This window comes from Elaeis guineensis, chromosome 4, assembly GCF_000442705.2.
Source record: "Elaeis guineensis isolate ETL-2024a chromosome 4, EG11, whole genome shotgun sequence".
Classification (NCBI taxonomy): Eukaryota; Viridiplantae; Streptophyta; class Magnoliopsida; order Arecales; family Arecaceae; genus Elaeis; species Elaeis guineensis.
This window is the reverse complement of record NC_025996.2, coordinates 11853018-11877447: the sequence shown is the minus strand read 5'-3', so window position 1 is coordinate 11877447 and position 24430 is coordinate 11853018. Positions and strand designations below refer to the sequence as shown.

Sequence of the window (24430 nt, the reverse complement as noted above, 5' to 3'; positions counted from 1 at the left end):
ATATTATTAATTTTTATTTAATATAAGTTATATTTAGATTCATAATCTGATTCAAATAATGATTAATCGAATAGGTTTGGATACCTGACGGATTTACATTTTTTTATTTTTTCGAATGAGTTTGAAATTTTTAGATAAATTTTAAATAATATTTGGACGGATTCACATATGGGTTCGCATAAGGATAAGATTTTTAATAGGGCATAGTCATCCGGAACCCTTGTTGAGAGTAATTAGTATTAAATTGGTAATTTTCCACGCCTGCTTAACCACGGACTCTGGTAAAGGGAGGCGACAGAACACTATCGGAGGTTGTTTTTTTTTTCATAAACTTTTAAATATATTTCTTGACTCCTCGTAAATATAGATAAGGTAAAGTTTTTAAATTTAATTTCAACGAAATAGTTCGCTTTGGAAAAGAAAAGTCTCGAAGAAAAAAATCTGGCTGCTATTCGTTCCCGACAGCTTCTGTTCTTCTTCGCCCCGATTTGGAGAGCTTCTCTTTGGTTTCTATTGCTCTGGTAAAAAGAAAAAAAAAAAAAAAAAGGAAGAATAAGAAGATCGAAAAAAAATGCAGGTTTGGGGCGTCTCGACGGATACTTTAATGGTTCTGCCGTGCTCCTCGTACTCCGTCGCCGGATTCCGGCCGCCTTCTGTGGACTTGAAGCTCTTCCCCTCCTCCTCCGACTCTAGGCCTGGCTTCTCGAACAAGGTATGCCTCGTCTAGAAACCCCTATCTTTCTTCCGCTTTGTGTCTTTAGAGCAAACCTCCTGAAAAAAAAAAAAATGATGGAGATCTTGTCCCGTCGTCCCATCGTCTAAATTTTTAGGGTTTTCCTCGAGGAGCTCTGGAAAGAATCCAGTATTGGTTATTCTTTATAGTTAATTGTATTAGATACTCGATCTTAGCTGTCCAATTGGTTTGGTTTGAAAAGCCCTCGTTTTCTTGGATTTTTCTTGAATTCTGACATTTTTTTTGCTACCAGAGTTGCGGTTTGTGTTGTATTCTTGATATCGACATTCTCTTACACGACGAACTCGGTTCATTTTGGTCCAAATTAATTTATTTTTCTTGGATTTTTTCTAAAAAAGCACGACTTGCAGTGTTTTGGTTTTCTGGGCCTAGAAAGTTGAACTGGAGAATTGTTTAATCTTCATCCGAGCATTATTGTGCTGGAAGACGTGGTTTTGAATTGAAAGACTTTGATTTCATTAGAATATTCTAAGGTAGCCTCTGTTGATGGCTGTTACTGGTTGGGACTAAGTAAATGCAGGGAGTAAACAGACTAGATTTCTCAACAAATTATGCAGGACAATTTAGAGTGATTTACTAGTATTGCCAAGAAGCAGGGTAAGCCAGGAGCGTCCTCGTTGCTACTTAATTGATGGACGCTAATAGAATCTTGTATTGTCACAAACAAAAATGACATATGAGAAACCTGAAAAATCAATAAAACAGAGTACATTAATCAGATATCCTTGTATTGAGAAATCGCTGTTCAATTACAAATTTGTTCAAAAATTACAATTGTCCTCAGCAAGCTCTCATGCTTCGTAATTATTTCATGATTGTCTCATTATGAATATCAGATGCACAAAATTGTTTCTTGAGTGACTGATAGGATGCAGAATAAAGTCACCATTTTTATATAGTTTCTCAGAGTATAAGTGGATCTTCTTTTCTGGTGCCTAGACTAACACGTTCACCTCTTAAAATAACAAGACTTGATATCAGGATACAAACTACAAAGAGCCAAGTATTTCTATAAGAAAGTATAATATTAGGCATTTGATGCCTAGTTGTCTTTTAACCATAAGCATAAACCACCTTAATTTGTAAGAATTTTCAAATTGGTGTTTTCTATGGACCATTAGAAGAAAGACATGGGGAATGAGAGAGAGGAGCTTCTTTTTTCCCTTTTTTGTGAGATTTGGAGGGGCTAATCCCTACCTTCTACTCTATGCCTACCTCCACACCTTTAAGGAATGAGTCCAACCAGCGTCGAAACCTGCCCCCTTGCCTAAATGCAAAGGAGTGATACCTGTTAGATGTATGCCCTAAAAGCCAATCGAACTGACACATTAATTCTTTTAGGATATAATTTCGTACTTGATCTAATTATTTAAGGTAGTTAATTATCATTCATATAGTATATGTATCCATAAATCGTCCAATAAATTAGTAAGATGATGACACATATTTTCAAAAGTTGAGAATTTGAGACATGTGTCATTGGTGGTTAATTATAAACTGCTCCCGATCGTACGATCATTACAGGAATGGTGATCGATCCAGATAGGATGGTGCACGGATCACTTCCTTATGGATAGACGAGTCTCGAGTCTACAGTGTAGGGATACTGGAGCGAGAGTACATGTATTTGTTAAAAAATAAAGGTATCGAGTATGACCAACACGAGAAGTCACGTGGATGTCTACTCACTCGTCAGTGACATTCTCGATACTATAGTAGTTGAATGATTTTTGACCTACGGTGCCTCGACTGTAGGTTCATTCGATCTCATAATCATATGGAGTCTTGAGGTATATGTTGGCTGCAATAGGTTCATTGTAGAAATAGAATATGCACCTACATGGGATCTATCGATTTTAGTAAAAAAACGAGAAGTTCTATACGATTCACGAGATCGAATTCAGAAAGTCTTTGGCCAAAGCAAGTGTGAATACTGAAAAAAAATTTTCATGAGAATTCACAAGTGAGCTCGAGTCGAGCTATTCTTGCATATGACAGACAATGGATTTAACGAGTTTTTATAACCTCCATTTAGTTGGGATTCATGATAAAAGAATCGAATCACACAATAACTACACTTATAGATTCATCACTTTCATTCTATTGGGTTATCACTACATACTGCTAGATGTCACTGATGGATCATGAGATTCGTCGAGCATCATCTTGATGATCGATGACCCTTAATGAGCAGAGTTGGAATTGTTTCAATCCATTGAAAGGAGTTTTAATGATATTTTGATGGAGATCAAAATATATCTCACTACCAGACAGACTACAGAGTCACACACAAAAGAAGTCCTGACTGATTGGGATGTCGAATAGCGATTTTGAATTGCAAAATGATTCAATTATCAATGTGATTGATGATTGGACTAACATGTAAAAGTTACACGAAGGACTTACTAAGAGTTAGTAAGTTATAGGAGGACTTAATTGCAAATGTTACTAATTATTTGATTTGATCAAATATGGGTTGAATTAAATCAGATCTAATCTGATTGGATTTGATTTAATTTGGGTTTCCTAGTCCAAATAGGATTTGAACTTAATTTTTAATTAGGTTTGACTCAATTTAGATTCGAATTGGATTCGAATCGGAGTGGAACTAAGATAGAAAATCAGAGTTCCATTGGACTGGGATTCCCTTCTGTTATCCACCTCTATATGGAACGCCCAATCTATTTTTACCATGGAGAAAAGAGGCGCTAAAAAGGGTTGGAGCATAAGGGAAGGGAGGCGGCACCAAGAGTCCTCTTGGTGGGCTCTTAACCAACCACTAACAAACCCTAGAATTTGGGTATAAAAGGGTGCCTCCTTAGGAGATTACACAGTTGAGTTTGTGGCGTGAAAAAGAAAGGAAAAAAGGAGACGCACAAAGTGTTTGGTGTGAGGTTGTTGGGGCCTCTCCTTTCTTTCTTACAACCAAGAGTTGGTTGTAAGGAAGGCTCTTCTTCATCTCTCTCTTTTGTCCAAGAGTTGGACATGGCCCTTTTTCTCTTTCTCCTCCATAGATGTCCAAAGTTGGACATGTATTTCATCTCCATAGATGTCCAAGAGATGGACATGATTTCTCCTCCATGATTAGTCCAAGAGTCAGACGGAAAAAAAGAAAAGAGATTGGATCTCTTGTTCTTTTTCTTCAGATCTTTTTCTTTTTCTTGAGAAGAGAAAGGAAAAAGAAATTATATTAGATTTGATTTCTTGATCCTCCTATAGATCTCTTTGATTTCTTTGAGAAGAGAATCAAAAGAGATAAAAGATTCGACAATCCAAAGAGCGATCTCTGTAGGAGAGATAGCACTCCGGTGAGATCGGGATCTCCTGATCATATCAGCCTCATATGGATACCTGTAGAGGTCAGACACTTGTGTGGTTTTAAAAAGACCTTAAAGACATCCACAGATCATCGGATCGCAGTTTAAACGGACTATGAAGATATCCACGGATCATCGGATCGCTATGAAGATCTATCCATGTAAAGATAAAAATCATATTTTTATTTTTGCTTGAATCTTAATCTTGTACATATAATGATGCCTGGCTTTATGTTGAGATATGATCTCTATATGCATGCTTGATTAGATTAGATCTAATTAGAGATTTGTTTTAATATCGTTCTGATATAAGATTGCCTTAGCATAAACTGGTACGTTATGTTGCATGGTTGTCCTAAAATGATGTTGAAAAACTTTTAAATTCCTTTCCACTGCGTATTGAAAAAAATTTTGGAATCTCTACATGCATAACGAATCGCCATACGATGGTGTTTCCTAACAATACCATCACCGCAAGTGGTTAAGGATTAAAGATATTAATGTGATCGTGGTCGTTTATTGACTTGTGGTAATCACCTTTGGTGACCATATATGTGAGCTTGTGTGTATGCGCACGCGTGCGCATGTGTGTGCTAGAGAAAGTGAGAGAAGTGGGGTTGGGAGTAGCATTGTAGTTGAGAAAGAAAGATTGTGGGTGATGATTAGAGAGAGATTGTGGGTCATGGGATATTCTTCAATAATAGAGAGAGTTGGAAAGGATGGGTTCCATGGATCATAAAAAATCCCATATCAGAAATGAGAAGACTGTGCTCAGATTATTTCAAGATCCAAAATCAATAGAGCATTTCTCCTTTTTTGTCTTCTATATTCAAGAGGCCAAGAAAAAAATGCTTTGGTATAGGTTGTCTAATCTGGTGGGAATGGGGCCTTGTGGGTCTGGATTGTGCAATGGACTTAGGTGGCTATACATGCCTTCTACTAGTCTAGGGGCATGTGTTCCTTTGGGCTTCTTTAGCTATGCCCTTGCTAAGAAGTCATGGCTAGACTTTAATTGGGAGTGCTTGCATCTGGAAATGTTTGAATTACAAATGCAATGCAGGTTTCTTAGGTTTTTGTTGCTCAGCTTACCCCCTTTCATGGCATGTATTTATTAATTGTATTTAGATGTTAATTCCAACATTCTTGGAATTATCCAAGTATATAGCCATGTACTGTTAGCTCAATCTATGTGCAAATGCATGTCAACAATCTGACGGTTCCTTGTTTTCACATCAGAGTTGCTAGGTTGTCTTGACAATGAAATCATAGTTTGCATTGATGAGATGTCCCCTTTGCTCTCGGCAAGCATGCCACTACTAAGTTGTTTCAGTTGGTCAGGCTTCTTTTGCTTTTATTATCCTTGAAAGTATCCTTCCTTTTGGTGATAACAAATTAAATTTCCTCTACAATTTTGAGATCTATCTTGTTTGTTTTTTCCCCTCTCCTTGCTTGCCTCTAAGAAAACTCCTTACAGAGTCTCATGCAAGGATTTGAGTCCTGTTGGAATGGACAGCACCATTGGTGCTCTACTGTTTTGATGTGAAACTGGAATGCAGGACCATTGCGAGACAATATGAGACAATGGCTCTCTATTGAATTGGGATGTCTCAGTTGTCTCGATTATCCCGAACTTGCGACATGGGGATAGTCAGGATGGAGCGGACCAAGGCAAACCAGGATGATTTTTCTTTTTCTTTTCCTTTTTTTTTTTTGTTTTGTTGTTGTGGGGTTGGGGGGGGGGGGGGGGGTTAAATGCTTATCTCTGTCCATCCTGACTATACCATTCTGTCACCATATGTACTGTCCCAAGAGCAAACCAAGATAGAGTCCAGTGCCGAGATTTAAACCCTTGTCTCGTGCAAGCTTCTTCATGACTGCGATAAGTTATATACCTTCTTGCCAAGTCCTCTCCTTTTAGACGACATCTAAATGACACAATGCTTCGAACTTGAGCAGCTCACTAATTTCAGTAGCATGTATTGAATGTCTTGCACACGCTGCCCATCTCTTTAAATCGTTATAACAGTTTCTGCTATCATATCTGTTACCTCTTGCCTCTTTTTTTCCTACATAACACATTAAGAACATATCTGTTTTCCTGCAAAGTACGACATTTCTGGGCATAGTAATTTAAACAAACATTGAACTTACAGTCAGGGAATTTATTGATGATGGTGGCAGTTATTTCTTCATCTTCTAACATCTGATTTTATCTTCTGTCTCATAAGCCACAGAGCTGATGCCAATTGAAGGACATAAGTGGTCTTCAGATAAGAAGTAGCACGGCTTTGTCATGACTTGTGAGTAATAATGTCTCAAAAGTCACGTGCAAGAATGATGTCTGATCTTTGACTCTTTAGAAAACTTAATTTCATCTTCCTTTGCATTTGTAAGTGACTGTTCTTCACATTTTTCTGATCCTTAAAGCATATTGTGATGCTGCATTGTCCAGTGGAGATAAATGCTCCTTCTTGTGATTATTTTGTTTGTGAATTCTTAGCTTGAGTTCTTTGTTGACATGAAATTTTAGATATATGCACCCTCATAGTTCAAAATTTGAGAAATATAGCCTTAAGGTAGATTTCTCAGTACTTGCTTGTTGGATCCTTATTTTGATGTTAAATCATCAACTTAAATTTTTTTGGTAGTTGGTGCAATTATAAATGAATTTTCAGGATACATAGAACATTCCTTAGTTTCCCTCTTTGTGCTGCACAAGTTTCAAAATTCTTTTAAAGACATGTATATAAGCGGACAGGTTCGCAACTTTCGTTCACTTGTAAAAGTTTCTTCCTACTAGCTGGCAAAAGAATCGAGAGGATGATTGCTTGGGATAAATATCTACTAACTTTTGATAGCAGGCAATGCTATATTTTTTTTCCTAGTTGACTTGATTGCAAATGCAAGGTATTCTGTTTGTCATCTTCCTTGTTTATGTGTTTTCTGCTACTTTTTTGTTTTTCTTCATCTATCTTTTTTATAAAGAACTTGATTTATAAATTTGTCTACCAATAGTCTCTTTCCCCTTTCATTTTGATTACTGATGGTTTACCATGCAAAAACAAAAGAAAAGGTTCTCTATTTCTCACCTCATATTGTTATATTTTTCAGTGCTACTCTTCTATTGGATGGCCCAATATTGGATTTCAGTTGGAGAAATACAGAGCAAGAAGATTAAAAGTGAAAGCATTGGAGAATTCTGGTGAGAACCAGATACCAATAGCTCCTCTTCAATTTGAATCTCCAATAGGTCAGCTTCTGTCACAAATTATGCAAACACATCCACATCTACTTCCAGCAGCCATTGATCAGCAGCTTGAGAGACTTCAATCGGACAGAGATGCTGAAAAGGAGGAAACTCCACCTGCTACTCAAGATCTTCTCCTTTACAGGTTACTCTCTAAATTTTGGCATCACTTTATTTTTCCATTTTTGAGAATTAGGATTGGATAAAGCAAATACGCTATTCTCACATTGAATACATGAAAAGCAATCCCAATTTTATAGAAGTGAATTGATGATGGATTCTCATGTATAAGGAGATTTTGATTGTAGTTTAGCAATCGAAGCAGAGTTTATTTTACTTAATTTGCTGTGGTCCTACTCAGTGAATGCACATTCTCAAGCATTGCTTTTAACTTGGAGATGAGTTTTCATATCCTTATTTAGATGTACTTTCACTTATTAATTTTATAGCATGTTTGTTTTTCTCTTTGGTGAACAAGAAAGATAAACTTGTTTTCAAGCATAATTCCTGGCATGCGCAACACAATTTGTTTTTCTTGCCAGTGTCCTAATAAACTTTTTCGCTGTTAAGTAAGAATGATGAAGGCTAATTACCATGGCTATTTAACTGTATCTAGATTAGCTAGATTCATATCATTAAACTACCTTAAATATCAGATGCTTGTTAACTATTTATTAATAATTCAGATGCTTACTGCCTATCGGTCAGTTGAATGCTCATATAGAACACGTGTGACATTTGACCATCCACATGTTAATGCATTGAGTTATTAAATGAACAGAACTCTTGAAACCCATTAATAGCTCAACATGCAAATTAATCATAGTGACATGAACATTCTGAATCTTGCTCTGATTTTAAACGTCCTCATTGATGTTTTCAGGTCCCTCTCAAATAAATCATTGTCAATTTCTACCTTATCACTTTCAAAAGCAATTAGTTCAATTAAATTTGTCTTGTATAATGATGCTTATTTCTTAGTTATTTGTTAAATATTTAGTGCAGTTGCTATATAAGCATTACTGTGGAATGTCATCATAGCTATGTAATTTTAGCTCCATTGGTAATACCACTTTGTTTTACCAAAGAACCATTTCCGTGCTTCATAGCCAAATCCGATTCTTCACTCCCTCTGTTGCTTCATGGCACAGAGATATAATAAAGAAGGAAAAGAAAAAAGGAACACAGAGGAGGTGATTTAGGGCTTGCCCCTGTGGCCACACCCCTTTGATTGGTGACAAGAGGTTCTGAGTTCATGTCTTGTGTGGTGTCTTCCCAGATATTTCAGCTTTGGGGTAATTATACTGCAGGTAGGTTACCCTCCCTTTGTGGAAAAAATTACAAATAGGAGAAAGTGGAAAAAAGAAAATATGGAAAAGAGAGAGAGGCACATAGGGTGAAGGACTTAAGCCAGGTTCAGCTCTTTTATTCAAAAAGTGGAGGCTGAGTGATCAAAATACTGATCTAGTAGTTTATGATGTTGTTAATAATTATGAATTTTGGGCCTAAAATTTTCTTGAATACAACCCAAATGTGGAGATATTGCCCATATAACTGACAACTTGAGAATGCAAACTGCAAGTTATCTTAATCACATATTTTAAACTCTGGATTTTTTCCCTCCCTTTGCTTAGATAGTATTCTCTTTCTGTGATGGACAACGCATAGTGTACTTAGATGTGCTTAAAGTGGCTGTCAAGCATTGTAGCATGTCAAGTATTCGTTACCGACTTCCTGGAGATGCTGACAGAACTCTTTGAAAACATGGTAAAAGCATTTACAAAATAAAAGCTATAGGCCTTTTGTTAGTTTTTTAATATGAATTAGAAATATCATTCAATTTTAGTTTATATTGTTTTATTCCACGGTCGCACTAATATTTAATATATTAATATTAATATACTGTTATTGTATATAGATTGGATATATTATTGTCCATCATCATGAGATAGCACTCTCTGGGCACGTGAGAGTGTCAGTCGATGATGGACAATAATAAACCAAATCTATATGCCATAATATTGTATTAATATTAATCTATTAAATATTACTGCTATCTTGTATAATGATTTTGCAGAGTTTTTATTCCCTTAAACATAAATTTTCATGGTCGTTGCTGACATTGCACTGGCCAAATCTACTTGTTAATCTATAGGAGAATTGCAGAAGTGAAAGCTAAGGAGAGGCAGAAGGCATTGGAGGAGATTATCTACTGTTTGATTGTGCAGAAATTCATGGACAATGATATTTCAATGATTCCTGCAATATCACCATCTTCGGATCCTAACAGTGAGGTGCACTATTGGCCCAACCAAGAACACAAGCTAGAAGCAATTCATTCCCCCGATGCTTTGGAGATGATCCAAAGCCATCTCACTCTTATTCTTGGAGAGAGGGCAGTTGGTCCTCTGAATGCTATTGTCCAAATTAGCAAGCTGAAGCTGGGTAAGCTTTATGCTGCTTCCATCATGTACGGCTACTTCCTCAAAAGAGTGGATCAGAGGTTCCAACTTGAGAGAACTATGAAAACCCTTCCCACAGACACTAGGCAACAAAGAGTATTTGATGATTTGAAACCTAACCCGCTCTGGGACCTGGAATCCATGGTGCAAATTTCATCAGATGATGATGGTTCTGATGGTGAAGATTCCAAATCTTATAGACTAAGATCGTATGTTATGTACTTGGATGCAGAGGCACTGCAAAGGTATGCAACTATAAGATCCAAGGAATCTATTTCATTGATTGAAAAACAGACACAGGCTTTATTTGGAAGGCCAGACATAAGGATTGCCGAAGATGGATCACTTGATACTTCGAATGATGAATTGGTGGGCATAACATTCTCTGGCCTGACAATGTTGGTTTTGGAGGCAGTCGCTTTTGGATCATTTCTATGGGAGGCTGAGAGCTATGTTGAATCCAAGTATCACTTTGTTACAAACTGAATGGACATTATTGATGTTCTTAATTCTCATCGGTATATATTTGATCACATTCTGGACAAGTTATCTTCAGCCAAGTCCTGGAAATCAATGTAGCCTAAAAAAGCAAGTCTTAATGGGATGGAGAGAATGCCATTATTTATGGTGGCATCCGGATACCAACTCAATGCAATCTTCTGTCTTCTCTTCATCTCTCAAACTGTCCAATGCAAGTCCTCTGAATTGAGATCTTTTCACAAGCCAGCATTTGCAGTGAGCATGCTAGTAAAGACAGCTGTTGGTCATGCTATAAAATTTTGATTTTGTTAAACTAAAGGAGTTTAGGTCAGCAAAGAGGGAAGAATATGATGGAGCAAATCATGATGGGCATCTTGACAATTTTGAATACTGCAGTGTACAGAAGATTATGTAATAATGGAATTTTATACTTTAATGATCTTATGCATACTCTTGTAACTATTTTGTTTGTCTGTACATCATATTAAGGTTAAACTTGGTTACCGTGTGCTTGCTGTGTTTCTTAGTATGGTCAACAGATTGAAGTGGGTGTAGTTTATAAAACAGTCGAAGAAATATGTTACCAGATGCTATTTCTTGTGAAGCTGGAACATGTTCATTCGGTTATCCACAATGCATGGATTCCTTCTTGTTTCCACTCCTTGTTTTCTTATTCATTTCTTGAGGTGGCAGCCATGTTGGGGAGTAAGAGTATGTAACTTGCAACCTTTTTTTTTTTCTCCTCTTCTAAATTGCGAAGGCAATCATTCTTGATAATTTTTTAGGTGGTGAGGACACAAAATGATTTGTTTATCCGCAAAATAAGATATTATATACATTTCCTAGTACTGTTACTTGTGGGGAGCTGAGACAGATACATTTCAGTTCCCAAACTGGAAGCTTTGTTTCAATTAGCTTCCCTGCATCACGTTTGTTGGGCTTGGAGCAGTGGATACTTTCTCTTCGATTGTCTGTTTTAGTTTTGTTTGAAATTATGGTTCACGAATGTCAGGCTAAAATAGAGTGCTAAAACCAGTAAGATCCACAGACGCTACCCTGGGTTTCATGTGGTTTTGTGTTAGTCACACCCTGATCTGGCCGGGCTTAAACAAGAATTTTGGTTCATAGATCATGATTTGTGTCCAAAATTTGATATCCAGTATGTTCCAGTTGAACCAGTTTGCCACTTGGTTGCATTATGTGACTTAAATCATCCAAAACCATATTATAAAGCAAAATTCCAACAAGTCACCATTGCCACTGTTACTAACGTCTGATCATGCATATAACATGACATTAATTAAATATATATTCATTTTTTTTTTTGGGGGGTGACAAATATAATAACTTTAGCTTAGAGGGAGAGTTCTCTCTTTGTTTAAGAGAGATTAGGTAGGTGCAGAAATTAAAAGTGACAAATTTATAACCTCTAAAACGAATTCTTAAAAGATCTCGACATCACAATTATCCATCCCTCTTCTTATCAATGAAACGCACATGTACAGTGCTCGACCAATTTGAGTCCAACTTGGCGATCCAATCAAACCATCCAGTCAATGAACCTAACAGATGCGGTCCAAGTCTTCCATCCATGAACCAACCATTTGCAGTAAAACCAGGGCCCATTCTTAATTTATTTAGAAAACAACAGGAAGAACAGGTCAAGGTTCCCGTGAGCCCACAGGAAGGTGGGTTTGAAGAAAGAAAGCAACACCCCCCTCCCATTTGACCACTTGGTACAGCTCGATGCTCTTTACGTTCTCTCCAGGGCTTCTCCACCGTGCCCAGCTTAAGGGCCCACCGGACCCTTCCTACCCGCCTTATTCTCACCCTCGCATGTGGACAGCTGTCGAGTTGCCAAGCCACTCACGGCTCCAGCGAAGACAAGGTGCTCGCGTTCGCGTCCTATCCAGAATAGAATCGAACCAAAGCCTATCTCGTGGTCGTTGGGACGTCCGTGCCCTGGGTTGGGCGGCCCGGCCACCATGGCCCCACCTGGAGAGCTCCAATCAGTGCGAGACACGTATCCATATCATTAGGTTACATCGTCGGGTTCGTTCGGGAGTCGGGGTCGACGCGTCCCACCAGGCGTCTGGAGAACAAGTGGCACATGGAAGGTGGCGAGCCGCATCAGCAGGTGGATGCTGGTGGGACCCTATTGGTGGGTCCAAAGATGCTGGTACATCCACATAGTTATAAAATGGAAAATTTAGTGAAAAAGAAAACTTTGTTTGCTTCCCGGTGGATTCTATCAAAAAATTCGATGCTGATAATGAGTTCTTTTATACGTGTACAGCTTCCTGAGAAAAAAAGGAAAAATTCTAATCCAATTGTTGAGTTGGTAAAGTAATTAGATGTCACTTTTTTCTTGGATGAAATAAAACCAAACTCAGGCAAACAAAATATTTAACAATGGAATACATAGAAATATTTTAAAATTCTATAATATTGATCCCATGCGACTGACTGGATGTCAGTCTTTGGCGATCTTAATTTAATATCACCTTGCCCTCTCATTTTTGCTCCAGTTCTATCCAACTACATAATTATAAAGAAAAAAATATTAATCAATCTACATATTAGATTTTATTGAAGAATCTAACTATTCGGAAGGACGTGATAACGACAGAGAGTGGGTCAAGAGGCGGCGAATTCTGTTCAAGGGATTGGTTTGATTGGGGTGGGTGGTTGGCTTTCGGCTAATAATAATAATATTCAATGAATATATAAATTATTGATGTTTTTAATATAACGACGTAGACGAGTGCAGAAATTTTGTCCATTATTTTAGAAATATCCACCGTTGTTAGGGCCCACCGAAACGCCTCCTCGTCAAGAAACCAAGATGTCGTCAGTGACACGAAACGATTCTATGAGGAGAGGAAAAAAAAAAAAAATCCAAACCGGGAATCCGTGACGGCTGTTTTGACGACATCTTTGACAGCACGTCAGACATTCCTTGTGAGATTCGTCACATATCAGCCATCAGATGGACCTTGGCATAAACAAATAATGAGATGAGAACCATTGATCGGATGTTCCCTAGGTACAACATTTGTTCCCTAGTTGGAATCATTCAATATTTTGGTAAAATTACAAAGAGACCCTGCAATTAGAAGTTATTAACTAATAGTTGGTTCCAGAAGCTGGATGCCATCGCGTGTCCTTTGAATTCAACCTCTTTACGTTGTTGAAGGGGAGGTGAACGGTGGCGTATCCCCACACGCTTTGGGGTTCCCCAAGATGGAGGCCAGTTGAATACATCCAACCGAAGATCTGTACCCAATGATGCTTGGAGTCCTCGACTGTGCTGGTGTATGATCGTTACACTGTAATTGAGGTTGCTACCTTTTTCTTATTTTAAATAATGTATGATAAGAGATCTTATTGTTATTAACATTAAATTTTATAGTCTTTTATGACAATTTTTCTTTCCTAATATGAATGCCCACAGTTGTTACTTTCTAATTTTAATTATTGCAAATCTAAATAAATCTTGACCATCTCGATAGTATTTTTCAAACAAGGATAAATATGATGGATAAAAATATAAGAAGATAATTATCAACTAAAATAACTTAATAATAATCAATAGAATTAAAATGAGCCACATAATTCCAAATCTAAATATAGTCTTAACTAGAATAAATATTGATCACCTTTAGTACTCTAATTAAATAAGAAATAAATACAAGATATTATTGGCTTATCGTTTGGGATGAGAGATTGAGAAATAAGAAATTTTTTTGAGAGTAAAATTAGAAAAGTAATCATCAATTTAAATAATATAATAATCAATAAAATAACTGTGAGCCGCCCATTATTAACATTTTCTCATATGCAATATGATAAGAAATTTTGCGAGAAAGATTATTCATCGTAAAAATTAAGAAAAACCTAAATGGTTGGTGGGAAATAGAAATATATAAAAAAATAATTTCCATAATAATAAAGTGGTGGAAGGTAGGTTTCATGTCTTAATCGAAATCTAATTATTATCCCACTGATGCGAATAAGATCATAAAACGATAAATAAACGGAAAATCCAGCGTGGCATTCGCGTGCCGCCGTTGGCGGCGGACGCGGTCTCGGAAATAAACCTCCCCGCTTCCACTGTTATTAGTACCCCTCAAAATGACCACAATACCCTCTTTAGGGATCCCGCGCGATGGTTCGAATCCCATCGACCGGTCATAGACCGATAGGGGCAAATTAGTCAAAAAAATTGTCAAAGCTGGACACCAGGCAAGTCCGCGTCATTTTTTCAAGCACGTAACGAGGAGACTTCCACCGAAATTCTCCAAAAAGCCCTCCAACTTCCCCATTTTTCTTAAAAAAAAATCTATTGATCCAACGGTCAAAATGGACGCATGGTTGTATCTAGGTGGCAATTTCGTTAATTTCTGGAAAGAATCCATCTCTCCCAGAAGGGTGGTAGCCAGATAAGGCGGTCCAGCTTCTACTCTGCGATCACAAAATATTGCATCCCAAATACCTTATAAAACCGTGAGACGCGAGTCGAAGAGCGATCAAATAGAACGAAATTAAAAGAGGAAAAAAAAAGAAAAGGAAAGGAAAGATAACGGCGATGGCGATTTCAAGGTTCTTGACGGCGCTGGTCTTCTTTCTTGGCGCGACGACGGTGACGGTATCCGGCTTCAACGTGACGACGCGCGCCTTCGACGAGGGGTATTCCCACCTGTTCGGGGAGGGCAACCTCGTCCGTTCCCCTGACGGCAGGACCGTCCGCCTTGTCCTCAACCGTTATTCCGGTAACTATTCTTCTTCTTTCTCCTCCTCCTCCTCTCCGTTGCCGTTTAATTTACGTCTCCGTTACTGGGATTAGGTGCGGGTTTTATATCGTCCGACCTGTATTACCACGGCTTCTTTAGCGCCTCGATCAAGCTGCCGTCAGATTACACAGCGGGAATCGTCGTCGCCTTCTACGTGAGTAACGCCGTCCGTTTATCCCTTCTTGTTTCATTTTATTCGTCTGTTTGTAAGTTCGCCGGAATAAGTTTTCCAGCGGCCGTCGTCAATGTAAAATGACCGAAATGCCCCTCTCTTTAGACATGAACTCGGTATGGTCTCTCTTTTATTATTATTATTATTATTATTATTATTATTATTATTATTATTATTATTATTATTATATATATATATTTTTTTTTTACAAATTCGCTCTTAAAATATTTTTGGTCTAGAGGTAAAGTCGGCGTTTCACACAAGTTTCCCGTCTCATCGTCTAAATCGAAATTAGAAGTGTTAAGGTTATCTTGATCATGTGGCATGCAGAGGTTTGCAGGGTTTTGATATCTTCAAACCCTCTCTCTATTACTCAAATGCTCATGGTCTATCTAGGGGTTGTCTAGAAACTGGATGGCATGCAGGTGGAATTATCTGTCTTCAATCATAGGCATGTAGTTAAGTTGAATTCTGCTCCATAAAAAATATTCAATAACACGGTCATGTTGTGAAGTTTGTGATGTTGGTTGACATAATTTACACCCATCTTTTCTGAACGTTCCCGAGCGTACTAACTGGGGCTTGAACCTTTCCAAAAGGCAGCAGTTAGAAATATTATTCCTGTCATTATTATAAGTTATTGTCTTGTACCTTGCCCAAACCCATGTGTTCGCATAGTAGCCCCATCCAGCTTTACAATGCGAATCGGTAGAACCAGCAAGCAATATATGTGGCTGGAAGAATCCATTTGCAACTTTAAAAACAACACTTTGTCTGTCCACTTGATAATAGAGAGAGTATATTACTTAAAGAATTAGTTCATCAACTTTTAGCATATATAGAGAAGCGAAACTAGACAAGCACATGAAGTAATAGTAGTGCACGTAAAGGAAGTAACAGTTTATAGAACTTTCGGGTACTATGAAGTGATTGGTTCGAAAATCCACATGGCTTTGCTAATGCAGTACTAGTTTATTGATTCGCGTCAATGCTTAAAATATTGGTTAAGTGATTGATGATTTTGATTAATGGGATGTTTTTCTGTGCTTTGGAGCTGATGCAGACATCTAATGGGGATATTTTTCCAAAGACACACGACGAGCTGGACTTTGAGTTTTTAGGAAGCGTTAGAGGCGAGAGGTGGAGAATCCAAACCAATGTCTATGGCAATGGCAGCACCAACCGAGGCCGAGAGGAACGCTACATTCTCCCCTTTGACCCCACCAAGGACGCCCACCGCTACTCCATCCTTTGGACCGCCACCCACATCATGTATGTCTTTGATCCCACCCTTCTATGATGCATGTCCTAGAATTCTTGTTGCTACAATAACTGGGAACGTTTACTTTTGGCAAGGCTATTTTTCATCATTTGAGCGTGAGTCTTTATGCATGGTTTGTGATTGTAGTGCGAGTTGCAGTCAATTGCAACCCCCATTCCCTTCTTCTGCATTGCTCATCTCCATTATGCTGCTGCTTAAACGTGCTAAGTTACTGCTTATCTTTTATTAGGGCACTATTAGGACCACTATATCATTCATCCTTTTGAGCTAATTATGATGAACTTTTTTTTTTTTTTTTGAGAATAATCATCCTGATGAACTTTATTCTTTGGAAATGGTCAAAGAGTTCTTCTTCTTCTTTAACCAAAAAACGACCGAAGACTCAGGCTACAATGTTGTTTTAATTGTTGCATTACAGTGTCCTGAGTACGAATTAAATATATAGTGACAATGAAACACCCATGTATGTTTGTCAAGCAATAGTATTTTGATCTTTCTTGACCAGATGCTCTCATGCAAAATTTACGTTGACTAACATTGAAACGTAGTTGCATAATAAATTATCCTTTCTCCATTCTTGATTGTTTTATAAATCAGAAGGATCTATATAGAATCATTAACGATGGCTAATTTGATTTTGGCATTGTGTAGCTTCTACATTGACAACACACCTATAAGAGAGGTTGCCCGCAGCGACGCCATGGGTGGCGATTTCCCATCCAAGCCCATGTCCCTCTATGCCACCATATGGGACGGCTCTACATGGGCCACCTCCGGTGGCAAGTACAAAGTCAAGTACAAATACGCCCCCTTCATAGCAGAATTCTCCGACCTGGTCCTCCATGGCTGCCGCGTCGATCCCATCCAACAAGTGCCGTCCACCGAGCATTGCATGGAGGCCAACGATGAGCTCATGGCCGCCGATTTCGCCATCATGACACCGCGAAAGCGTGCGGCCATGCGCCGGTTTCGTGAGCGTTACATGACCTATTCAGTCTGCTACGACACACTTCGGTATTCCGACACCTTACCGGACTGCAACATCATCCCCTCGGAGCAGGGGAGGTTTTCGGAATCCGGCCACACCAAGTCCCCACCCCGCAGACGCCGGTCCAGGCGCCAGAACCGGATGCCAAGTGCTGCTGACACCATGAGTCAGCCAATTGTCTAAATTTAGCATTGGTTGTATTGTTAGGTGGTCAATGGAACACTAGTTTCGTTCCTTTTTCCTCCTATGATTCTCTCTGTCATCCGAATAAGATCCAGATAGGAAGTGGTGGATTCTTTTTGTTGTTTTGGTTTGTCTGGTAACCCTAGTATAGGTTTTACCATTTGTTGATTTGTTTCCATTTTTTGTAGGTTTTTTTTTTTTTTTTTTCACGTTCAGTCCATTTAAGGGTAGATGTGGCCTTAGATATTTGTCAAGTGGACTTGTAATTATAAATTTAAAAAAGGGTTAAGTCACGTACTTTATAGTTCATTCATCTGTACAGAATGTGGTGAATGGTTTTAAGGGATTCGTGAGTTGCCATTAATTTGTTAGGTGATTTGCTGTCTTTTAGCTGGATAGTAGTTTTGGAGCTCGATGGGCAGGAAAGAAATATTAAATGCATGGTGGTTTTGTATCTACTTCAGCAAATGTGAAGAGTAAAGGAGGTGCTTATTTAGGTCCAATAGCTTGCACCACTTTTGGTTCGAAGGCCGATAAGGCATTGACGAGCGTCTGTAACCAATAGAAGGCCAGTAATGGCTTGCTCAACAATTTTGACATGGGGCGGTTTGCATTTAACTTGGACGGACAACCCTCGAAGCTAGCTTAAACCTTACCCCATCTCATTAAAAGCAAAATTTTTAGTTGGATCAGATCCACCGTTAAGCCGATGGACCAGTGCGACCGTGAACCAACATTGCACAAATGCATGTGTTCATCCATTAATGCATGTTGGTTCATGGTTGGATTGATCCACCATGGTGAATCTAGTCCAATCAATAATTTTCACATTAAAAGTTAGGCAAAGGCACATGATGTAGGCTATTGATGTTATTCTCACATTGTTAAAGGAGAGATAAGATATGGACATGAGTGTCCCTTAATTTAAAGGGTCAGATGATAGGGTGGAAGCTGCGGGCTGGGGTTTGGCTAATCATTTACATGGAGGGGGAGTTTGGTTGGGAGTTGAAAGTTGAGCTGCTGCCAACTAATTAAATGGGGAACACTAATTGGGATCCGTATGCAATATCTTTAATAATTATTCCAAAGAGGAGGTATCAAACGTTTTGCAAAGGTTGATGGGAGTGAAAGGTTCGTGGTTTGGCGGCTGGTTGTGGACGGTCTTTATTATGACCAGTGCATTTCAACGTTTGGTTTCAGCCATAAATGCTTGACATTTCATCGGTTTGCACTCTAGATTTTTAGGATCTTAAGAAATTCAAGGGTGGATTATGGTTTTTATAAATTGAGACATCCACCAATCTTTGTGGTTCAGCTGAACTAAGACTATGAAATCATGATTTGTAGTCTTATTGAGAGAAATTATTGATTAGAATAGTTCTACTGTATATACCTTGCACCATCTAATAACAAACCAGTATATCATCTAAAAAAATAAAAAGATGCATTGTTATCCATGCTTGATTCAAAATTTTAAATAAAAAAATTTATTTTTATTATTTTAAATGAAAAAAAGATTATTTTTTTGGATGATATGTTAGTTTGTTATTGGATGATAAGATACATATGGTAAAACTGTTTTAACCAATAATTTTTTCTTGTTAAGATATTTAATTTGATATTATTAATTAAAAAATTTATTTAATAAAGTAAAAAGTCGACTAAAAAATATTGACTGATGTATTGGTATCATTTAACATCTCGAAATTATTGTATTGTATTGGCCAATAATGAGAGCTTAGACTTTATACATATATCGTATTAGATCAATGCTTGGTGCTAAAATGAGTTGAGATGAAAACTTAGAGAAAGTTCACCTTGAGTTTTTTAATCTTATTTGTAATGCAGCTAAGATCGCATTATGATCTCGGCGGGAGCCATAGTGGTGGAACAAACTTTAATAAGCCTTGCGTACATAAACAAATATATACATGCATATATATATATACATGTACATATAGCATATACGTGTACATACATACATATGTATGTATGTATGTATATACATGTATATGTGTATGTATTCATATACATACATACATACATAATAGGTGCAATTGAGCATCTGATCCATTTTTCACTTATTGATTCAAGAGATTCATGTAACTCACTAGAACCAAATTGACTACTTTGAATAGATCTAGATGAAATTTGGGAGTAAGATTCCCCACATCCAGAACTTAATAGAGTAGTGAAACTTCAAGAAATCATAACTTGTAATGCAAGAACAATTTGGTGATGCAACTGAAAAAAAAAATTAACATTGGAGACAATATCTAGCTTCTACTCAAATTTTTAAAAAAAATTGAGATATTTTTATTATTTTTATAATTTATATTTTCTTTTAATTAGGAGATAAATCTAATGTGATCTAAGAAGAATTTTACTAGCATAAAAAAGAAAATTTATATCATCTTTTAAATAGAAGAGGAATCCGGCAAATAAAAAGAGAGGACCTTTATACAATAGTAGAAAACTTGCATCTCCTTCTTTTTTAGATAGAAGAAGAATTCAATTAAAATAAAGATATCACCGGTCTAATAGAAGGCTTATACTATGATTAAAAAATAATAATAATAGAAGAAGAGAAAGAGCATAGATTCCACATTCTACCACTAGAATCCCAATAGAGGGAATAAAAGCAAAAATTATAGACTTTATTTTCAATCCATAGTAGATACTATAACTTGTGAATCATGAAAACTAATAAAATTTAGGGGTTTATAGTGTTGCTTTCAAAAATTTTATTATTTATTATTTTATTTGAAAGATTCGTATTTAGTAGACCGAAGGAATTCCCCCATTCTTCCTTTTGGATCACATTCACTTTGGACCTCTAGTATCCATGGAGGCACTTGCAATAAAAATAATTTTTTTCTTAATAAATGGCTCTCATTATTTTATAAAATTCTTGTTACGATAAATTACATGCTATAGAGTGTGATATGATTTAGGTCTTATCCTAGAATCTGATCTGATTCACCAAACGTGTTAGCACCCTAACCAATAGGTTTAAACTTTAACAATCACAAACCGGTCCGACCCATACCGCGTCAGGTTCAGAGCACTTTCACAGCCCAACCCATCAAGAAGGGCTAAAAGGAAACCTCCGCGTGCATCCCCCCTCAACGGCTAGTTTTTAGTAAGAAAATCCTTCCCCAATCCGAATATTGGGAAAAGCCACATCCAGATACGCGTCCTCCGCCTCCAACGGTCATATTACCGTTAGGGGACCCCAATTCAAATCTTTTAAAATCCCCCGCACCTTTTCTTCCCACCCCTCACCTATTCCTTCTTCGTTCCTTCCTCCTCCTCTATCTCCCTCCCCCCCCGATCTCCATCAGGCCCGAAGTCTCCTTCCCTTCTAAAGCCCCCGATCACCGGCGAGACTCCGGCCAAACTCTTCAGAATTCCTGCGCTTTCTGGTGAGGAATAATCCATTATATCGCTCGTTTGCTTAGCTCTTTTGCTCCAATATCCTCTTTTCTCTCCAAGAAACTGAAATATTCTGCTTTTCTGATGCCTTTTGTCTTCTTTTGCATCAAATAGTTTTGTTTTTCAGGTTCCCTCTTTCTCCCGGCAATGGAAACCCCATCATCCACGAGAAGGATCACAAGATCTCAGGCCTCTGCTGCCTCTCGTAAGCAAAATTCTTTTATTGTAGGAGAGACCGGTCTCATTATCTCATCCTTCTGTTATATGACTGACTGGATTCTTGTTGGTTCCGTCTCTTCTAAATGCAGAGAAGAAAAAGGAAGAAGATGCCCTTTCAAGATCAAGAAACGGTGAGCGTCCGGCGCTGCTTGATATCACGAACGATTCTCCTATCGTAGGACTTGCAACGGGAAGCCTGGTCGAGAAGACTCCTTCGTCTTCGGCGGTCAAGAACCGCGTTCGAGCCAAACGGACTCCTGGATCAGGCGAGGCGTTGCTCAGGGGCCAGGTGAAGACGCTCCTGCAGAAGGTGGAGGAAGAAGCTGTGCTTGTCAATAAGCTTCCTTCGGGGCATTCGACATTCCTCTTAGGCCTTCCGAATTCACCAGCGCTGCTTCTTGCTCCCACGCCAGCCAACACACCTTACATCCCTAACATGTCAGCGTTGGAAGAAGGTGCTCTGATCGATGCTAAGATGCCTTGTGTTACTGAAGATATTACAAATCCTCAGCAGGTCTGAATGACGTTTTCTTTTTCTTTTTCCCTTCCCGCCTCTGTTTTCATAATTTTCCTGTCCCGTCCAAGCTTCCCTGGGGCATTTCTTTTCTTATTTATTTGTTATTTTGAAGATTACTGTTCTGAGAATGATTGTATTGCTTTCCTTCATGTTTCATTTTTTATTAAGTACATGACTTGGTTTTCAGTAATTCAAGCCCTCTCCTTTAGTTGCTTCCCTTTGTGCCTAGATGGGTAACTCAAATCCTAACAAAATTCTAGATGATTGTTATTTTCCAAATTTTCCTTGAACTTTATTCTTCCAGTGTCTCGTTTCAGATACTCGTGGATGTTCTTTCTCTGTTATGCTCTCAAACTAATCGCTTATGTCTATCGTTCATCTTCATCAGATCTTAAATATGCTTTAAAATTTACTCAGGTTGTTGCACATCTCAAACCAATTGCAACTATTGTTTATCATTTCATCCATATCAAATTTTATCTAGGCTTTAATGTTCCTTCAATATATATTTTTGGGTGAACCCTTTCATCATATTACTCGACTGTTTATATGTTTTTAAATTTCTCAGGCTGCTGCATCTCTGAAACAAGACAAATCTCTCCATGCTCAAGAATGTCTGATAAACCGAGCACTGCTATTTGATGACTCTCCTGGGAAATCAGAAATGTCTTCTGATGCCTCAACAATCTCTTCATCTCTGACTTACCAAGGGAGTGAAAGCGGCTACGTAGAGAAATCCCCTGAAGATGACAACTCCTCTATCTGGTCCCTTCAAGTCAATGCAAGTATCCAAGAGGATGATGAAGATGTTGCTGAAGATGTAGAAGAATTCTATCATGAGGAAGCTGAAGATGAAGTGGACGAAGAAGAAGATGAGCTTTTGAACGATTTGTGTGCAGGTCTGAGCAAGATGTCAGTACAGGATAAGGTGGGATTGCCCGAGTTCACCGGGAAGCGCACGCGTTTCATCTACAACAGCGATGACGAGATTGTAGGTGAAGAGGTAGTTGCTCATGAGAAGAAGGCTGTTTCACCAAGCGCGTTGGTATTGAAGGGACTGCCCGCACCTGAGGGGAAGCACCTGCGCTTCCCAGAGGAAGAAGAAGATGAAGTTTGAAAGAGACCCATGGCGGCTGCTGCTGGAAATTGATATCTTGGAGTTGTTAGTGTGGTCGTCTTTCCCTGACACCATTTGACTACCTATCTTTTTGTTTTATTGCTTACTGTTTCATATTCCAATTTCATTTTTATTTTTAGTATTCATTTTTCATCAAAAACTGGTGCGAAACAAATGCAATTCATCTGTTCTAATAAAGGAGCATTTTGACTTGACGGTTCATATTTTGGTTTGGAAACATATTTCTCTGTCTACCAGTAGATATGCACGATTTTTGATAGGAAGAAAAGAAAGCTTAAGACAACATGAAGCCACGTTGAATGACGGTGACAGTTGCATAACATGACTTCACAAGAGATGTGATCCTTACTGATCTTTGCGTTGCAGTTTTCTTGATCAGTAGTCTCAGGTAGTAATGTATGTTATTTCAGTAGTCACAGATAGTAATGTATGTTATTTCAGTAGTCAAAGGTAGTAATGTATGTGTTACTGTTCAAATCGGTTGAGGCCAGAAGATAGATGCTTGAGATCAAAAATCAGATATCTGGTCCTAGTGCAGGAATACTGGTGCTGCAGAGAGGGATACGGGTGCTGGAGAGACCTGCAAAATAAATCAGTCTTTAATCGGAGGTTATGGCTCCGACGAGGACCGTCCGATGCTCAAGTCAGAAAAGCAGAGAACAAAAGAGCAACAACTGGTTCTCTAAGAGGATTCGATTTGACTTATCTGCATCCTCGGAGATCTGGTTGTTTATATAGAAAGATATCGGACAGCTGATTGTATAACTGTGTGATCGTGCGATCCTGAGATTGTCGAATCGTTGAAATTGCCATAGTGGATGAGATAATTCAGCCCTTGATGGCTCCTGCAAGATCAAGGGAGACTGTTACACCGTATTTTTATCTGTTTAAGAAGGACAACTGTCGACAGCTGTCACACACAATGAAGGAATAAGTCGGATGAGGCAGCTTATACACAGATCAGATTTCGCAGACACCTCAGCTCAGCAAGGAGACTGGCTCCTCAGCTCGTATGATAATTAGCGGTTGTGTTGACGATCCGAGAGCTTGAAATGTCTTGTGATGCAATGTCGATCCGAGATGCTCACGGTATCCTCCGTAACACTACCCCCTACTCCCGAGTCTGAGAATCAGATGAAGGGAGTACTCCAAAAGTATCTCAAATCCGGTGTCGGGTATTCTCGCCTTCACACCTATCTTCCACATTTAAGGCTCATGATGTCAACTTGATACGGTCGATGCGGACGGACATAACTGATGGGACCACTCAGATGATGGTTCTCTCGAGGCTTTAATTGTTTTGTAGTGGCTTTTCATTTTCTTCCTTCTTTAAATTCGCACTTTTGAAGAATGGATATCCACAGATTTTCTTGTGTTGATTTTTTGTCACTTCCTTAGGGCAGGATGGATCAACAGTGCGTGAAGAAGCTAGAGTGGATTCTG

General features: G+C 38.3%; 3 protein-coding genes across 6 annotated transcripts; all 3 read left to right on the top strand.

The window, feature by feature from the left end:
* Window positions 1-391: 391 nt before the first annotated feature.
* Window positions 392-10918, top strand: LOC105043949 (UV-B-induced protein At3g17800, chloroplastic). Of its 4 annotated transcripts, none has more exons than XM_073255543.1 (4): window positions 392-712; window positions 7183-7273; window positions 7370-7463; window positions 9474-10918. In XM_073255543.1, exons 1-4 carry the CDS (start codon window positions 572-574, stop codon window positions 10264-10266), a joined length of 1119 nt encoding a protein of 372 aa, XP_073111644.1. In that variant the 5' UTR covers window positions 392-571; the 3' UTR covers window positions 10267-10918. The 4 variants fall into 4 exon arrangements, with proteins under 4 accessions (XP_073111644.1, XP_073111643.1, XP_073111646.1 ...); XM_073255545.1 differs by adding an exon at window positions 6306-6371 and having other exon boundaries at window positions 573-712; window positions 7183-7463; XM_073255544.1 differs by adding an exon at window positions 6300-6371 and having other exon boundaries at window positions 573-712; window positions 7183-7463.
* A 3832-nt stretch (window positions 10919-14750) lies between these two features.
* On the top strand, window positions 14751-17791 carry LOC105043948 (probable xyloglucan endotransglucosylase/hydrolase protein 30). Its single transcript, XM_010921677.3, has 4 exons — window positions 14751-15032; window positions 15107-15207; window positions 16289-16497; window positions 17159-17791. The coding sequence occupies exons 1-4, from the start codon at window positions 14849-14851 to the stop codon at window positions 17676-17678; spliced, it is 1014 nt and encodes a 337-aa protein (XP_010919979.2). The 5' UTR covers window positions 14751-14848; the 3' UTR covers window positions 17679-17791.
* Window positions 17792-20790: 2999 nt separating this feature from the next.
* On the top strand, window positions 20791-23188 carry LOC105043947 (uncharacterized). Its single transcript, XM_010921676.4, has 4 exons — window positions 20791-21103; window positions 21228-21318; window positions 21422-21846; window positions 22418-23188. The coding sequence occupies exons 2-4, from the start codon at window positions 21261-21263 to the stop codon at window positions 22964-22966; spliced, it is 1032 nt and encodes a 343-aa protein (XP_010919978.2). The 5' UTR covers window positions 20791-21103; window positions 21228-21260; the 3' UTR covers window positions 22967-23188.
* Window positions 23189-24430: the final 1242 nt, after the last annotated feature.

What these genes read in the sequence shown, in the direction of transcription:
- LOC105043949 (XM_073255542.1), top strand. Translation starts at nt 572, where the DNA reads ATGCAGGTTTGGGGCGTCTCGACGGATACTTTAATGGTTCTGCCGTGC. An exon ending in GGCCTGGCTTCTCGAACAAG is followed by an intron (nt 713 to 7,182) that starts GTATGCCTCGTC and finishes TATATTTTTCAG; the next exon opens with TGCTACTCTTCTATTGGATG. An exon ending in CAAGATCTTCTCCTTTACAG is followed by an intron (nt 7,464 to 9,473) that starts GTTACTCTCTAA and finishes GTTAATCTATAG; the next exon opens with GAGAATTGCAGAAGTGAAAG.
- LOC105043948 (XM_010921677.3), top strand. Translation starts at nt 14,849, where the DNA reads ATGGCGATTTCAAGGTTCTTGACGGCGCTGGTCTTCTTTCTTGGCGCG. An exon ending in GAATCGTCGTCGCCTTCTAC is followed by an intron (nt 15,208 to 16,288) that starts GTGAGTAACGCC and finishes GAGCTGATGCAG; the next exon opens with ACATCTAATGGGGATATTTT. An exon ending in TGGACCGCCACCCACATCAT is followed by an intron (nt 16,498 to 17,158) that starts GTATGTCTTTGA and finishes GGCATTGTGTAG; the next exon opens with CTTCTACATTGACAACACAC.
- LOC105043947 (XM_010921676.4), top strand. Translation starts at nt 21,261, where the DNA reads ATGGAAACCCCATCATCCACGAGAAGGATCACAAGATCTCAGGCCTCT. An exon ending in TCAGGCCTCTGCTGCCTCTC is followed by an intron (nt 21,319 to 21,421) that starts GTAAGCAAAATT and finishes TTCTAAATGCAG; the next exon opens with AGAAGAAAAAGGAAGAAGAT. An exon ending in ATATTACAAATCCTCAGCAG is followed by an intron (nt 21,847 to 22,417) that starts GTCTGAATGACG and finishes TAAATTTCTCAG; the next exon opens with GCTGCTGCATCTCTGAAACA.